The sequence below is a fragment of the Delphinus delphis genome, chromosome 18 (assembly GCF_949987515.2).
Source record: "Delphinus delphis chromosome 18, mDelDel1.2, whole genome shotgun sequence".
NCBI classification, from domain to species: Eukaryota; Metazoa; Chordata; class Mammalia; order Artiodactyla; family Delphinidae; genus Delphinus; species Delphinus delphis.
In genome coordinates, this window is record NC_082700.1 from 20828143 (window position 1) to 20846060 (window position 17918).

The 17918-nt window shown below is 48.2% G+C and overlaps 1 protein-coding gene across 1 annotated transcript in view; it reads left to right on the forward strand.

Annotated features, from left to right (window-relative positions):
• The first annotated feature begins 5370 nt into the window (after positions 1–5370).
• SIAH3 (siah E3 ubiquitin protein ligase family member 3) overlaps positions 5371–17918 on the forward strand; it is a 73192-nt gene continuing 60644 nt past the window's right edge. Inside the window, exon 1 of the mRNA XM_059995939.1 lies at positions 5371–5520. Coding sequence (XP_059851922.1) covers positions 5386–5520 — 135 coding nt within the window. The 5' untranslated portion in view covers positions 5371–5385. The remainder of the gene's footprint in view (positions 5521–17918) is intronic.

Here is a 17918-nt window from a genome sequence, read left to right on the forward strand (position 1 = left end):
AATGTTGGACACATAGGTTCTTTCTATTATTTCCAGTAGTATAAGTGATACAACAATGAACATCCTCATACTTAAATATTTGTTGACATTTCTGTTTCTATCATAAGAACAGATTTCTAGATATTTAGTTAGTAGGTCAAAGTTTATGGACCTTCTTAGGCAGTTAATGCATATTGTCAAATTGTTTTCAAGAAAAGCGTACAACAAGTATACACTCTCAGAGGCAGTAAATCTCAGTATCTGGCACTGCAGAAATCTGGGGTCAAATCCTACCTTTACCGTTTACTAGTTAGGTAACGATGGTCAAGTTAATATTCCTGAGCCACAGCTTTCTTGTCTGGAAACGAGAAGAATATCTGATGGGGTTACTGTGAAAAGGAAAATAAGATATTTGACTGTAGATATACTTGACTACAAAGGCCAACTATTTAGCATAGTGCCTGATATCTACAAAGCATTTAGATGTTTGTTATTATTATTCACATCATCAGCAGAGGACAATGTCCTTCTCAATGAAGATTCATCAGCCCTGGTTATTATTGTTTAAAAATAAAAAGTGCCAATTTGACACATAAAAGATGCCATCTTGTTTTTTTGTTTTTTTGTTTTTTTTGTGGTACGTGGGCCTCTCACTGTTGTGGCCTCTCCCGTTGCTGAGCACAGGCTCCAGACACGCAGGCTCAGCGGCCATGGCTCACGGGCCTAGCCGCTCTGCGGCATGTGGGATCTTCCCGGACCGGGGCATGAATCCGTGTCCCCTGCATCAGCAGGCGGACTCTCTGCCACTGCGCCACCAGGGAAGCCCAAAGATGCCATCTTGTTTTAATGCATTTCTTTGATTTCTAGTTCTATTGAACATCTACCATTCATTTATGAATTTTTAAATTTCTTTTTCTGTGTACTCTGTTTATATCCTCTGTCTATCTTGTTTTACATAATTTTAGTTCTTTAAAATGATATACAAGAGTTCTTTATTAGGAATACAAATCTTTTGCTGTCATAATTGCTGCAAATATATCCCTCAATATGTTGGGTTTTTTCAATGTCAGTTGTCAGACATTATTTTGACATAGAGTTTAACATTTTATGTAACCAAGTATTTTCCTTTGTGATTACTTCAATAAACTTTTAAAATCTGTATGAATACTTCACTACTTCAAAGTTCAATTATATGCTCATTCACATGTTATTTCAGTATAATTGGGGCATATACCTTACATACAGAAAAGGGCATTGATCATAAGTTCACAGCCTAAAGAATTTCCACCCAACAGATATATCCATTGTATTGTTTTCTAGGGCTGCCATAACAAAGTACCACAAACTGGGTGGCTTCAACAGCATAGATCTGTTGTCTTGACAGTGCTGGAGACATCTTAGAAGTCTGATGTCAACGTGTCAGCAGGGTTGGTTCCTCCTGGAGGCTATGAGGGAGAATCTTTTCCATGCCTCTCCCTTGGCTTCTGGTAGTTTGCTGGTCATCTCTGGTGTTCCTCAGCTTATAGATGTACTGTCCCGATCTCTGTCTTCACGTTCATGTGGCATCCTCCCTGTGTGTATATCTCTACATCAAAATTCTCCCTTTTTAGATGAGCACTAGTCATATTGGATTAAAGCCCACACGAATGACCTCATGTTAACTTGATGACCTCTGTAATGACCCTATTTCCAAATAAGGTCACATTCTGAGGCACTGGGGATTAGGGCTTCAGCACATCTGTTTTCAGGAAAACAAGTCAATCCACAATATTCATGAAACTAGAACACAGATCAAGAAACAGAATCTACCTAGCTTTCTAAAACCTACCCCATGTCCCCTTCGGTCATGACCCCATGCCAAGGTTACCACTCTCCCGATCTCCTGCCCCGTGGATAACCTATTCTATGTTCCTGAACTTCATATAAATGGACTCACACAACATGTATTCTTTTGCATGTGGCTTCTCTACCTCAAAACTGTATCTGTGAGATCCATCCATGTTATTGCCTTGTTGCACGTAGCAGTAGTTTATTCTATTTTTTTATGTAGTATTTAACAGAGGAAGGAAGAAAACAATGTAATTTATCCATCTTATTTTTGATAGATACTTAGGTTGTTTCCAGTTTTTATCTATTGTGACTACAGTTGCTATGAAACTATATTATGAATACATTGCAATGAAAATCCTAGTACCAGTTTTTTGCTAAGCACACGCTCACACCTCTATTGGGTATATGGAGTGGGCTTTCTGGGTCATAGGGTACCCATGTGTTTGGCTTTACTAGATGCTTCCAAGCAGCTTTCCAAAGTGGTTTCCAGTGGTGCATGAGAATTTTGGTTGTTCTATATGCTCACCAGAACTTTGGGTTGCCTTGGACAAAAATTTTTTTGATGAGAAGATGATGATAATGATGATGACAATAGCTTCTCATTAAAGTTATTATGAAAACCAGTCATTGGGCTGGTTACTTTACTTATATTATCTCACTTCATCTTTAAACTACTTTACAAGAGAGTCATTAGCTTCCTTTTTACAGACAAACAAAACTAAGCGTCAGTAAGATTACATAATTTACCCAAAGTAACAGTAAGTAGCAATGTAGGCTTTCAATCCAAATTTGTCTAATTACCAATCTCTGAGAATTGCTGGTCCAGATAAAATGGAAAGCTGGTTGCTCTGGAGGTGAACGGGAAGCATGAGAGGATTGGTGTGGCTACCGCAGAGGGGTAGTGGCAAGAGGCGAACACAGCTCTAAATCTCTACACGAAGGCTAGTTTGTGCCACTAGTTTTGGGAGACATTAACCATGAGCGTTTGTCATCAGGGTTAGCTTCAGACATTTCCCAATGGATGATTATTTTGAGGACTGATTCCGAGAACAGATGGGTATGCTTAATATTCGAAAGTAGACTGACGTAAACCAGTTTGGGGCTAGAGAGTAGGACAAAAGGTCAGGTCTGGAATTAAGGAAAAGCGTCCACAGTAGCAGGTCTGTGGCTCTGTTCTCACCACTGATGTCAATATGCACTCCTTAGCCCTTCAGCCCTCACTCCCAGACCCAGTGTCCAGGTAATACTGGGAACATCCACCCTTAAGAACATAGCAAGAGTCAAGTCTGCTCTTATCGTGTCCTCTGCTTTTGTGACCCTGGATGGTAGGGTGAATATTCACGGGGAAAAATATTTCGTGGAACAGGAAGGAAAAACATTCTGAACATAATCACTCTTCCACAAGACACTCAATAGACTCAAGTATTGAAAGGCTGCTTTGAATCAGGCACTGTGCTGGGCTCTTCCAGATACATCATCTTAGCCTTCACAATAACTTTGAGAGGGGAATAATTTGCTATTATCCCCATGTTACAGGCGTGGGAACTGAGCCTAAGTGATGTTTTAAGAAACCTGTCTGAAGTTACCCAGAGGTAGAAACAAACAGCATAATAGTTCCACTCTAACAAAGGATGTGGAAAGAGGAAGTTCGGAACTTCTGAATTATGAACTGGTGGAGTATGGTCACTTTTATTTATTTCTTTTAAGGAAGGCAATAAAAGAATACTGAATGTTTTCCTGCTGAACTGCTGAAAGCTTGTTCTGGAAAATGAAAACTTTGCAAAGAGAATTCTGGTATTGTAGGTCAGCAACTCTTATCTATGAACCATATTATGAATGGGTCCGGGGACTCATATCCTATAAAAGCATCATACAGATGAGGTTCTAATCAGTTCAAATGTTGTCCTCTTCTAATTTTGTGCCAGTGCAATTATTCTAGAAAGTACAAAGTTTCCATTTTAAATGGTGCTTGGCTTATTTGTTTCCGAACACATTGGTTTGGTTTTAAACTCAAGTGAAAACCAACACCTGGGCTTTGTCCTGGTTTCAGGAAAACTGTGCATTTTTTTCCCCTATACTTTAATCAGTAGTTGGTTTAATTGCCTTACCAGGTCACAGATGTAGGTGTCCCAGGTGTGTGTACACTTTGCCTACGTTACAACCCAAGTACTGTAGCCGGAGTGGAGCGAGAGCCATTCAGGAAGAAGCAATGGGCTCACACTCAGTGTAATTCACACCCAAGACTGATGCTCACACAGGCTCACCGCCTCTGGGCTGGCTTCCCAGCGGAGAAACAACCAAAGAGAATGAGAAACACGACACATGCAATTCTCCTGCTTTAGTCCCAAAGACTGACTAAGCCATCAGAGCTTGTTCCCCCCAAACCCTAAGACTCCTCGTGTACTGCTCAGGAGCCTTTCTTCCAGAACCAGTGGATGGGCTTAGCACCTCTACCAGCCCAGTTCTGGAGAGAGAGGGAGTGCAGTCCGAGGACTGGAATGCCCTCTGCCTTCTCTAGCACAGAAATGTGCTGCTGGCATTTGCAGAGACAAGCAAATGATGTTGTATGTGTGCTCTTAACCTCTATTTTAACGTCTCCAACAATCTCGTGGTTAATTAGCAATTTGCTGCCCACCAATATGCAAATGAATGACAAGCAAAAGCCCTCCGCATCTGTAATTATTTTGCTGATTTACAAGTCACTCTCCTCTCTGTGTAGGTTTTTCTGTGTGTGTGCATTCATGCATCAGGGATTTCATTATTTTTAGAAGCACACTCCGTACACGTTTATGCTTTAATATTTTCAGGCTTCAGTAATTACAGTATTATAGATATACGTACATTTTTTCCCCCTCAACTCCCGAAGCATTTATTTGTCAGGAATGCTTTTTCTATGATAAAGAGCGGAGAGTCAGATTTATCAAGGGGCTGAAATCCAAACTACAGAGAGAATCGGAGCACAAGATTGAAAGATGCACGTTTCTGCTGTTGCCAAACCCTTATCTGGAATCGGAGGAGTCTTGTAATATTTGATTTTCTCCCAAGCAGCTCTGGTGAATCAAGCCGCGATCTGCGTTATCCATCTGCTTACTTTAGAGCAGGGTGTTTTACTATTTGGCGGTTTAAATGCTTTACGTTTTTGCCAGCGCGTTAAGAAAGCCTCTCATGTTAAATTAAGTCAATTAATAAATGGAGACACATTAAGCAATCAGTTTTGTCAGCCCATCTCCCCAGCATTATGTATGGTTGGCTGTAATCACAAGATAAATGCAATGTGCTGATCTATGGTAATGTTCAATAATACATTCTCCGCCAGGCTCAATTCATCAGGGAGTTTCGGTAGGGGAGGCATTTGTTATTGGCTGTCTCTGCACCTCAAGGATAACATTTCTGTCCTTTTGATTGGCCGCCTCACTGCTGCAAGATTCTAACCGTCTTATTTTGATGATGAATACGAAAGCACAGTAAGCCGGGCTGGAGCGTAGTGTCTCAGGGGCTGCGCTCCTTCCAGAGCCCAAGGACTTACAGCTTCCTCCGCTGCCTTGCTGTGCCAACAACCCCCCCAAAAAAGTTGTGATGCTTTTCTTCACCCAGTGCTTTGGGGCTGTGTTAGATCTCATTCACCTCCGCTTTCAGCACTACAAGGCTAAACGGGTGTTCTCCGCCGCTGGGCAACTTGTCTGCGTTGTAAACCCCACGCACAACCTAAAGGTGAGTGGCTCTCTCTCGCTTGATGTTCCCGCGGCTTGGGTTCAAGTCCATCCTCCGGGGGCGTCTGTGACCCTCCCGCGAGCGCGGGGAACTCGCGGCAAAGGCTGGTCCACTGGCGCCAGGACGGTGTTGGGTACCCGGCGCCGGTGCCTCGGGGCTCATTCTCCCTCTCTTGGCGGTTGGATGCTCTCGGCGACAGTGTGTTGTTTCCCCGACTGGCAAGAGCAACTGGAGTGAGAGTCTTCTTTTTTTTTTCCACGCTGTCAGCCTAGGAGTGGGGCGGAGGTCAGAAGTGAGGTCGGTGGACGGAGCAGGGGGCTTGCCCCTCTCTCTCCCAAATATTTGTGGGCAAGTGTTTAGGAGACAGGATTTGAAAAGTTACTCAAATCGCAGTCTGTCCCACGTGCTGCAAAGGCAGGCGAGCACACGGATTTAGGAAGCCCCTCTGGCTGCCGCTGAAGTAACTGGGGTCGGGGTGGAGGGGCAGGAACCCCGAGGCAGGGATCTGGGAGTTGGGGAGAGGGCTCCTTCTTCAGAGTGTTTTCCCCTTGTGCTCAGACTCGGCGTGAGTGGGGATCGGGGGGGCGGGGATGTCGGGAGGAGTTTGTCTTCTTTCCTTCCTTCGAGCTAGATGCGCCCGGTGCGCGGAGGACAGGAGGGGCAGATTTGCTTCAAGAGTATCGAAATGAAACCAGCCCCGAGCTGCCACTGCCCGAATCACCGCAAGCGCTGCGGGTGCCTCTTTGCTGTGGCCGCCCGCCGGGCTGCGCTTCCGACGCCGCTGCCGCTGCGTTTGCGCCTTTAGGTCAATGCCCTTTAAGAGAACAGCCAAAATATGGGCTGGAGGGACCGCTTCACATCACCGCCAAGGCTGAGGGAAATGAATGCAGAGCCCCTGGCTAGGGGAGGCAGGGGAGACGGGAAGGTAGGGCGGGAGGGGCGGTGCGAGGGCGCAGCTGAACTCCCCCCAGTGTGAAAGTCTGAGCCCAATGGGCTCTGTCCCCAAATAAACGATGGACTCGTTTGGGAGTTGCTTTCCTGTCCTCATTATACCCAAGGCACAGTGACGGGGGAAGGGCACGTCTGCAGCTGAGCCACGGAAGAGTCTCTACCAGAACAGCTCTGTCATTCTGACCACTGCTGTTGGGCAGGAGATGTTGCTTGTTGCTCATCACTTTATAAACTCCTGCAGTCAGACTCTCTTCGGCTGAAGCCCTGCAGGCCAGTGCTGAAGGATGCCTCCCTGCAACACTCCCCCCACCCCCGCTTCCGCACAATTCCTGGAAGTCCTCAGGAGGGACAGCTGCCTGGAGCCCCTGGGGCCATATGTCAAGGCCACTCCTGGATGGAGGGGTGATGCACTACTCTGGGACAGCTATGGTGCTCCTGACCTAGGAACCGGCTTTCCGCGGTACCCAAGCTGTGACTAATACCATCTCCCTCAACCGTTCAGCCTCCCAATCCCAATCCCTCCTTCTCTCACTCTCTCTCTCCCTTTCTCCCTCCTCCCCTCCCCTCCTCTCTCTTCCCCTCATTCTCCTATTTTCTTTTTCCCTTCATGGCTTACTTTTATAAATGAGAATTCACCACCAGTCATCCTTGGCAAAGCGAGTGTATGATGTACCTAGTAAAATATGATGCTGAATTCCATTTTATGGCCACTTTTGAGACTGCATTCAAACTCCCATTATTTTGTCGCTTTACATTAGTTAGTTCCCTGCGGCAAGAAATTTTGTTTATTCCTGTTTCGCATTTTAAAACCCTTACAAATTTTTTATGAGACTTAGCATTTCCAAAGTTTGAGTTTGGATGGTTCGTTGGCTGCAGCAGGTGATGGAGGGGAAGAAGGGTGCTAAGATCTTGGTGTGGGGTGGAGGGAAAAGCATCTGTGTGTATGTTTCAGTGATGTCAGGCTGGATATTGACAGGTAGTCCTGCTGCCCGGATTCAGGAGCCCAGAGTCAGTGTCGGAGTCCTTGGGTCAGTGCTGACTAGCTGTGTGACCTTGAAGGACTCGATGTCTCTGAGCCTTCCCTCCCTCACCTTCAAAATGAACCTATGACTCTTTAGCCCGCCTCCTCCACGACTCTGTGAGGCTGAAAAAGAGATGATACTCAAGGTAGATGTGCTTTATAACGGTCTCCTCCGAAAAAAGATTACGTTATCGTACATAATTTGTAGGGTTCCATTAGGAACTTCAAAAGTTATCACTTAAAGCCTTCAGCCGACTTAGTAACATAAAAATAGGTGACACGTGCTTTGAGAGGCTATTTCCCATGGCTCACTTTTTCACGTACATTCTCATTTGGCTTTTCATTTCCTATAAAAAGCCACTTAGAGAGTTTGCTCAGATGAGTGTCGCTGCAGATAAACAAATCAAATCGACGGCCGCTAATGTTACCAGGGGTTGCAGCAGGACACACAGGATTTACAGAGGCTGTACCAGGCGGAGACAGACCTCCGCATCCCAGGTTGCCCCTGGGGAGGTCTCATCCAGGCTCCAGGTGGCCCATCAGGTAAGTTTTACCTGCTTCTCAAACCTGAGGGCTAACAACCCTTTGCAGCTTATAAAGGAACAGTTCTCTAGGAGCATTGCTGCCCCATCACTGATATTTAAAAATGCATAAAACCTCGAAAGAAGTTGCTCCTTCTCAGCATTCCTTTCCATAGGCAGACCACAGAAGTATGCCTTAGATATAATAAGCTGTGATCCACATAGGAAGAAAAATTCTTCTTTTAAAGAAAAAAAAAAAAAAGCTGTGGCAACGTTAACCCAGAATAGCTATTGATCTGCGGTGCCTCCCCGCATTTTGTATGACAGGCTGGTACATAAAATGGTGACGAAGGACAGAGAGACTGCAACCTTGCTTTCAATTTTCTAGGTTGCATATTGCTACAGAGAGGGCTGGGAAGCCTGTGTTTTTCTTTGTGGAAGCATTTTTTGCACTTTGTCCTTTCCCGCGAATGCTAGCAGTACTTTACGACCCGAGGCAAGTGCTGAGTTATAATCAAAATTCACTTACTGAGCAGAGAAAATTGTGCATTTACCATGCTTCTACGGGTCACCTTCATTCTCAATTTTATTATGGCGATTACTCGGTAACCTGGATTCCTTCAAGCAACCTGATGCCTTTCCTTCTAAGTGGAAGGCAGAAGCCTTCCCGGGGAACGCAGACAACCCAGTTAAAGCCGTTACACTCCTTAAGCCCACCCTGCTTTAAAGGGGTGTTTAGAGTCGCTGGCCTGGAATAGGAGGGTCTTCTGCTTCAGGAAGAATCCGTAGCAGAGCTGGCTCTGTAGACCGCAAATGGCACTCCGTGTTGCCCTGTGTCTGTCTGTCTGGCTCTGCCTACAGGGATGGCTCCTTAAAGGGACCCGGGCCCCCACTTCTCCTTCCCACCCCATGAAAAGGGACCACCAAGGAGCCGGTGACCTTGGCTGGCTGCCATCTGCTTCCCCATTCATGGAGGTCACTGAAATGTGGCCCACGGGCTGCAGGCTGGCACCGGGGAAGGTGCGGGCTCCTGGTCCTGATTCAGCACTGCTTTCTCCCTCGTGTCCTTTGCTTGTTTCCAAACCAAGAAAGCCTTTCTCTCCTGGCCCCTCTCCCATCGACACTGGCTGCTTGTACAATGCCCTGCCCCGGGCAGCCCTCCCTGCTTCTGTCCCATCCCCAGAGGTGCCCTTTGAGGGGTGACCTGGCCAGTCTCTGCACCCAGGCCTCTCCAGGGAAGGGTCTGTAGTGGCAGCCAGACCCCTCTGGGGTCAGTGCTCAGCGCTTCCCAAGCGGACAGGCGCTGAGCTGAGGCTGGCTGGGCGACTTCCTCCCTGTAGCCACAGAGCTTGATAAACGAGGTTCTGAAAGAAGTCTAGCAAAACACTTTCTGGCAGACTTCCAAAAGGCCCTCACCAGGGCCAATGTCATTGCTGAGACCCCCAGTGCCTCCCGGCACCCAGACCCGAGGGCGGAACCTCCCCACCTCTCCTGGGAGGCTATTCATACCTCCATCCAGCCGGTCCAGTCCCTGGAGCTCTTTTCGATTATTACCCGTTAACCTTGAGTTGACAGACAGACAGACACACACACACACACACACACACACACACTCACAGTCACGCACACACACACAGTGGGAAGGGCATATGGGACAATGACGGCTTTAATTTGTGCCTGACAGATACTAAATCTAAAAATCAGGGCATTTTAGTACCATCACTGGAAGCATCCACGTGCCTTTCATTCTAAGACCAACCCGTATGGATGAATGTGTTCTGAGTGATGGTGGAGCTGGTGGGCTGGGGATCATCAGAGGAGGGAGCTGAGGAGAGGCGGGGTCAAGGGCAACCCTCACCTCTACCGTTCATGCACTGATCTTTGGAGATCCCGCGCCTGCCCTGGGGCTTTCACTAACTCTGCTTGACACAGCGTGGCAGGCAGCTGAAGGAACGCTAAAGACATGAACATCGTTTTTAGAGGTTTAGAGGTGGCCCTGGAGTATTCAGCCTGAATACCTAGTTTAAGGCAGTTAAAGGCTTCCGATAAGATTGTTTCATAGGCAGGGTGTGGGTTGCTCAGCTCCTCCTGACACAGCCATTGTCTGAGGGTCGCATCCCCAGTCTTCTGGACGTTTCACCATCTTCCTTTGCTGCCGAGGCTGGAGGCTCCTCACAGCTCCAACAGCACCTTAGGCGGGGGTGGGGGAAGGATGAGGGAGGAGCTGAGCTGGCTGTCCTCACTCTGTGAGCTTTATTCTAAAGGCTTTCCCTTGCTGCCTCCTCCAGCCCTTTGGTTTCTGTGAATATTATAAGACACTCGACACTGTAGGCACAGAGCAGTCATGCGGCTTTTCTGGTTAACGGTGATTGCACATGAGGCTCCTGAGTCACGTAACTGGAGGCGCGAGCCCCGAGCAGCCGTTCGGTTAGCAGCGTGCTGGTGACGGGGAAGCAGGGGAGGCTGAAGCTGGCGCAGAGGTGATGTGAGCCCCTTGCCTCCGTACTGCATTTATCCGGCAGCCCCAGAGCAAATTCTGTGGCTCTCCCTTCACCATGGTCCCTCAAGCTGCAGGGACTGTTTGGAAGAAATGAGAAAACTGAGACTGAACACTTTTTTTGAAATCCACAGAGAGGTCAGAGTTATTTGGATGGCTTTCCTGGGGCAAGGCAGAACGTTTCTCTAGCAATTAACAATAAGAAAAAAAGAAAAATTAACTGTCTGGGATGGTATTTTACTCTTAGCAAAGTCATCCGGACTCAACCAACTCTGTTCCCCAAAGGGGAAAGGTGGCCTGTTTAGACACAAAGTACCACGTGGAAGGGGTTACCTGGAGAATGGAGCTCCGTTCTCTATGGCTCAGAGAGTGACGGGGAGAATGTCAGAACTGGGAGCCTGAACCGTCTTAGTTTACAGTTGAGGAAACGGAGGCCAGAGAGGGGAATGACTTGTATTCGGTTCCTACGGCTGCTGTAACAAATTACCACAAATGGGGCAGCTGAAAATCAGAGTGATCTATTTCTCAGAGAAATCAGGAGGCTGGAAGTCCAAAATCAAGGTGTCAGCAGGGCCAGGCCTCTCCAAGGCTCCAAGGAAGAGTCTGTCCCTTGCCTCATCTGGCTTCTGAGAACTCCACGTGCTCTTGGGCTTGTGGCCACATCCCTCCAATCTCTGCCTCTGGGGTCACATGGGCTCCTTCTCTCCTTTGTGTGTACATCTTATAAGGATACAGGTTATTGCACTTAGGGCCTCCTTGGGTGATCCAGGATAAGCTTCTCATTGCAAGATCCTTAATTTAATCTCACCTTCGGTCATATAATATTCACTCTCTTGCTAGTTAAGGTAATATTCACAGGTTCCAGGTATTAGGATGTGAATCTATCTTTTCAACCCACTACTCGACTTTTGCAGAGTCAACCTATTTAGTGGCAGAATTTAGGAACCAGAAGTCGGCTCTCCTGATGTCAGGCCTAGATCCCCTGCACTGCCCCAGGCTGCCTTCCAATTAGCCCTAACTAAATATCCCTTGCACGCTGTGGAAGCAGAAAATTGCGGGGACCCCCCTTCCTGCACCCCATCAGGCCCAGGCCAGCAGTGTGACCCCATGGGCTGCACCACACACCCACCATCTCCCCTTTGTCAGATCCACATTTCAATTTGGGGCCTCTCCATCCTCCTCCCTTATTCCCCTTCCCCCTCCACAAACCTTCTTCCCTTTTCTTTACTGAATTATTCTAAAAACAATATAATGAACATGGATGCATGCACATCATATTTAAAAATCAAATGGAAAGAGATACACTGTCAAAAGCATAGAGCATAGGGAATTCCCTGGCGGTCTAGTGGTTAGGACTCCACGGTTTTACTGCTGAGGGCCTGGGTTCAATCCCTGGTCAGGGAACTAAGGTCCTGCAAGCCACGAGGCCAAAAAAAAAAAAAAAAAAAAAAAAGCACAGAGCATTATATTTTGCCCTTAGTACATATTTTATAAATCCTCCAGGTCAATATGGGGAGAAGCAGTGGGTGTAGGAAAAAAACATGGGCTTTGGGGCAGACAGGTCTGAATTCAAATCCAGGCTGTGCCACTGGCCGATGTGTGACTTTGAACAAATGACTTTGCCTCTCAGGGGCTCCATTTCCTCCTCTATAAAAAGGAGAAAAGAACGCCCACCTTGTGACCACCTGGAGGGGTGGGATAGGGAGGGTGGGAGGGAGACACAAGAGGGAGGGGAATATGGGGATATAGGTATACGTATAGCTGATTCACTTTGTTATACAGCAGCAACTAACACACCATTGTAAAGCAATTATACTCCAATAAAGATGTTAAAAAAAAAAAAACGCCCACCTTCTATGGCCGCTGCAGGCGTAAATGAGTTCACAGAAGGAAAATGTCTACCACAGAGGAGAGAGTCGGTAAATAGTAGCAGTTATTGTCAACACGGGTCATTACGATAAAAGCTAAAAGCCACTCCTGGGAAGTTAGAGTCAACTCCCCAAAACCCCACCTTCCGTCTTTCTCCGCCTCCCGGCAGGCCTCGGTGCTTGCTGTTCCTTGGTATCTGTGAATTGCCCTTGGCCTTGAAGAGATTTTGAACGGAACAATTTCTTGCCTTACGTAAAAGTCAGATTCGTCCTTACTGCCTAACTTCAAAGAAAGCCCTGAACCCTGCTTGGGTTCTGAGCCCTGAAGTGCAATGGGAGAGGAGGGGCTGGGGCTGGGAGGACACGTGTGCCTGCGGTGGAACAGGGGCTGAGGACCTGGTGCCCGTCATCGGAGCCAGGAGCCGTGCGGACGAGGCCCCTTCTCCTCCCACCCCGGGAACGGGCCCTCGTGACTTACGCATGCTTTCTTTTCATTAGAGGCAGCTGACTAAGCACAGGGGCAAGCGGCCCTGTGAGGGGCACCTGATCCGGAGGGCGTGGGTCTGAGGCTGAGTGACACCGCTGAGAGATGCAGCAGGGTGGGGAGAGGTAGGTGGGCAAAAACTGCAAGCCCCCTGGGAGACTGGACATTTTCTCTCTGCCCTTCAGTTCATTCTGCCTTGAGGAAGTAGCTTCCCTCTGAGCCGGGCAGGATGAAGGGGGTTGATGCTTAATGGAGGATGCAGCCCCTGGCATCAAGGGCAGGCAAGGGGTGCTCTGACCTTTCCAAGCCAAGAAAGAATTCCTAGATCCCACTGTCATCGGACACTTTTTAAAAAGCACGGAGGTAGGCCACAGGGCTGAGTTCCCTTACTCCATCCTGAGTTTACACACACACACACACACACACACACACACACACATACACGGAGTCAGTGGAGGTTCTGAGATGCCAATCTGTTTGTACCCTGAGTGGTCTCTGAATAGCGCAAGATCACAGGGTACAGGGCTCCCCTGGTGGCGCAGTGGTTAAGAATCCATCTGCCAACGCAGGGGACACGGGTTCGATCCCTGGTCCGGGAAGATCCCACATGCCGCGGAGCAACTAAGTCTGTGAGCCACAACTACTGAGCCCACGTGCCACACTACTAAAGCCCACGCACCTAGAGCCCGTGCTCCACAACAAGAGAAGCCACCACAATAAGAAGCCTGCACACAGCAAGAAAGAGTAGACCCCACTCACCCCAACTAAAGCCCGCGTGCAGCAACGAAGACCCAATGCAGCCCCCAAAAAAATATATATATATGTGTGTATGTGTGTGTGTATATGTGTGTGTGTATATGTGTATATATATATATATATATATATATAAAGATCACAGGGTACGAAGCCCAGTGGATGGGGAAACCTGGTCCCCAGCACTGTGGAGGAAAGCACGGAGATGAACAAGATCCCGCTCCCCGACCCAACCTGTAACTGACCACTCCAGCCTCAGGAAAGAGGTAAAAAGGGGAAGTCAGTGATGGGCGAGAAAAGAGTAACATTCTAGCTGAGGTCCTGGAATATGGGCTTTGGAGTCAGACTGATCTGGCTTTGAATCCAATGCTGTCACTTGCCTGGAGTAATCTCTTTGACTTCCCTAAGCCCGCATTTCCTCAACTATAAAATGACTGTTCTGAAGGTGAAATATCGTGATATACATAAAGTGCTTAGCATAGCACCCAGCACCTAATACACACTCCATAAACGGTAACTATCATTACTAGTAAGTGGAGTCCCTTAGAGATGTTACCTGATACACAAGATGTGACCAAGGTTCTTTTGCCCAACTTGTATGAGTGATCAAACTTCTACTCAAACTGGATGTCGGGGGAAAGAGAGGGATGGGCCAGCAGTAACAGGACCTGTCTGTTGAGTGACCAAGATTTTGAGCATGGCAGGTCCAAGCTCAGAGAACCAGAGCCACGCTCCAGTTCCAGGTCCTGGTCTAACAGATGAGGCCCAAAGGGGTGATGCCCAAGGTCACAGCTGATAAGGGGCAGGGTCCACTGCTCTACCTGTGCCACCACACTGCTGGGGGGTAGGGGCGTTGGAAAAGGATGCTGCCTGTCTACTGTGACCCCCACACACTGGGCATCTTCCCAAAGGGTCCCCGTCCTCAGGACCTTGCCAAGGTATAAACCGGCCGGGTGAGGATGGGGCGTTAAAAAGGCAATGCTCCTCGTGTCTCTAGAGCTGGCACAAATACACAGCGAGTGACTGAGATGAGGCTCTGCGTGAGATCACCCAAGCCAGGAAGCCATAACCCCAGGCTTTCACATAGCAGGGTGGATCAAGTTCTGCTACAAAAGGCTGCATTTTCATCTTGACCTTGGGCCCAGGATGAACGCACCATCAGAAACCAGCCTAATGTTTTTAGCAGAAGAACAAAGGTCCCGTGGATAATTTAGAATTGTGGTGTAACAGGAAATAGCAGTTTTACTTGCAAGATGCTGTACCTCAATAATTCCTTGGTCCTTTAATGGATGTTTCATCACGAACCGGTGATTAGGAGGGAGCTGGGAGCCGCAGAGCTATCTCCAGGTGGCACCGGGAACTCCAGCCAGGAGACACTGGCCTGTGGAAGGGACAGGGCCCCGCAGGACGAAACTGGAGAGTGTCCTCTATGGAAGGGAAAGGCCATCGCAGACCACGTTTGGGGACGGAAGACGGGGTTAGCATGGCATTAGGAAGGCTCCACAGAAACAGAACCAAATCAGATCAATACCAGATTTTACAAAAGACTGGCCAGCCCATCTAGCGATGTGCCCAGCTTTGCAGCCAGTGCCATGGTCCCTCAGATCTAATGCCTACGACTTCACCAAGGATGTGCTGGGAAGTCCCAGGCAAGTAGCCACTCAGAACCTCGCGTTCCCTTTCTATAAATTAGAGGTATACTGTGACTTAGGCTAAGCTGGTTACATATCCTGAAGTCCACAGACTGTCGTTTTCTGCTGTCACAGTTATGCACACAATAATAACAATAATGATCAGAACAACCACAAAATAGCTACCATTTACTGAAGGCGCGCTATGTCCAGGAACTGCATTAAATGCTATGCATTTGATTCTCCCTTGGAAATAGTATATTATCATTCTATCAAAGCAAAGGAAAGGTAAAGAGCTTACTCACTCTTACACAACTGTTTGTGGCGGAGCCATTTAAAATGAAAATCCCACGTTTTTAAGCACTTCTTGGTATGTCATCCCTCAGTGTTCTCTCTTTTCACAACAAACAACTGGCCATAGGACTAATATTGAGTATATTATATTCCATTTAAAAATACTGAGCTAAGATCCTGTCTCATTCACCCTCTGTCTGCATACATCAAACACACACAGATGCCCCAGCTCTTGGGGGCCAATCCTGGGAGGCATGCTCTAGGCTCTCCAGGGCTACCTGGTGGAATGGAGCCCTGTGGTCAATGGCAGTGACTCTGTCCCTTCCTCCTGCTTCCTGGAATCACTTCCCAAATAAACCACTGCATCCAAGTTTTTATCTCAGGCTCTACTTTGGGGGAAACCAAGTTAAAACTACATATGTGTGTATGTTTTTTGTTTTTTTGTGGTACACGGGCCTCTCACTGTTGTGGCCTCTCCCGTTGCGGAGCACAGGCTCCGGACACGCAGGCTCAGCGGCCATGGCTCACGGGCCCAGCCGCTCCGCGGCATGTGGGATCTTCCCAGACCGGGGCACGAACCCATGTCCCCTGCATCGGCAGGCAGACTCTCAACCACTGCGCCACCAGGGAAGCCCTGTGTATACGTTTTTGAATTAGCTCACGTTTATTGAGCACTCACTAAGTGCTAAGTGTGATGCTAAGTGATTTACCTGAATTGCCTTTTAAAAAATCCTCAGAACTACGCCGACAATCTATCCCCAAATTACACACAAGGAAGCTGAAGCACAGAGAGATTAAGTAACTTGTCCAAGGATGCATCCAATCAGCGGTAGAGTTTAGCTGGTGCTTTTAATCTTTAAGCTGTCTCTCCCTCTCGGTCACAGAACTGCTTACCTGGAAGCTTCTACAAAGAGCCTAGCCTTCCAATTCAGGCTCGATAAAAATTACGATTTGCATAAAATACTTGGAAGGAAATCTTGGCAACAACTTTATTTAAGTGCACGACTCAAAGTTATCCTGCAGAAAAGGAAGTTTGTGCTCCATGATCATTTATTTATTTATTTTTTTGCGGGACGCGAGCTTCTCACTGCCATGGCCCCTCCCGCCGCGGAGCACAGGCTCCGGACGCGCAGGCCCAGCGGCCATGGCTCACGGGCCCAGCCGCTCCGCGGCACGCGGGATCCTCCCGGACCGGGGCACGAACCCACGTCCCCCGCATCGGCAGGCGGACTCTCAACCACTGCGCCACCAGGGAAGCCCCCATGATCATTTTTTTAAATGGGTTACATGGTTGGACAGGAGGACAGAGCATCTGAAACCAGCATTGACCCCCAAATCTGGGACATGTGATCGTCTTGTCAATTCCCCACTTGCTTCTCAATGACAATGGGAACTAGCTGACCACGTCAGAAATGAAAATGTTCTCTAAGCACTGGGATAGCATTAAACGGGCCACTTTTTCTGAGAAAAGAAGAAATCTTTTTATACAAAAGCAAAAATGTCCTTCAAGAGAATGTGGCTCTTACCCTGTCACACCAGTTTTCTGAGAGATCCACAGGCCTTTGAAATTTCCTTTCCCATTAGCAGCCATACTTTATTACTAAATTTATTTTCTTAAACTAAAATTGAAGAGGAACGCAGTTTTAAGGACCATTTTTTACCTCACTTAACTGAGCCTCTACCTTGATTAGGGGAAGGGTCGACCCTTCCGCCCTAACGCTCTTCAAACATTTCCTTTTTTCCAAAACTGCCGTGGGAAGAACCGAGTTGAGGGAGGTGTCCGGGTGAGAGGTGAGCTTCTGGGAGGAGAGCGCAATGACGTTTGTGAGCCCTGTTTCCAGGGTACAAGCTGGAGCCGCGAGGGGCAGTGTCTATACTGACTTCAGGCGGCGTGAGGAAAACGCTCGGCCAGGCGCTGTGGAGGGGAGGCCACCAAGGTAATCCCCCAGGGGTCACCTCATCCTGCAGCTCCGACATCCGGGGAAAGTCACAGAGGCTGCAGAGGGCTCACGGGGGACGCTGACACGAAGGAACTAAAGGCATTCTGTGAGGAAAGTGCCTCAGACTTGAGCGATATGCCATCGCCACCATTCCCAGCCCCGCATGACCCCTGCTCATCCCCCCGCCCCTCGGGGTGACGGCCTGAAGCGGGGTGACCACAGCGGGGGCAGGGGACTGGCACTGCAGGCACCTCTGCCGACCCCAGCCCTGCCTGGCCTCCCCATAAGCAGGAGAGCTGATGAGCACGTGAAGAAGCCGCCTCATTGAAAAGACAGTCTCTTCAGCAAGTGGTGCTGGGAAAGCTGGACAGCCTCATGTACATCAGTGAAGTTAGAACACACCCTCACACCATACACACGAATAAACTCAAAGGGGCT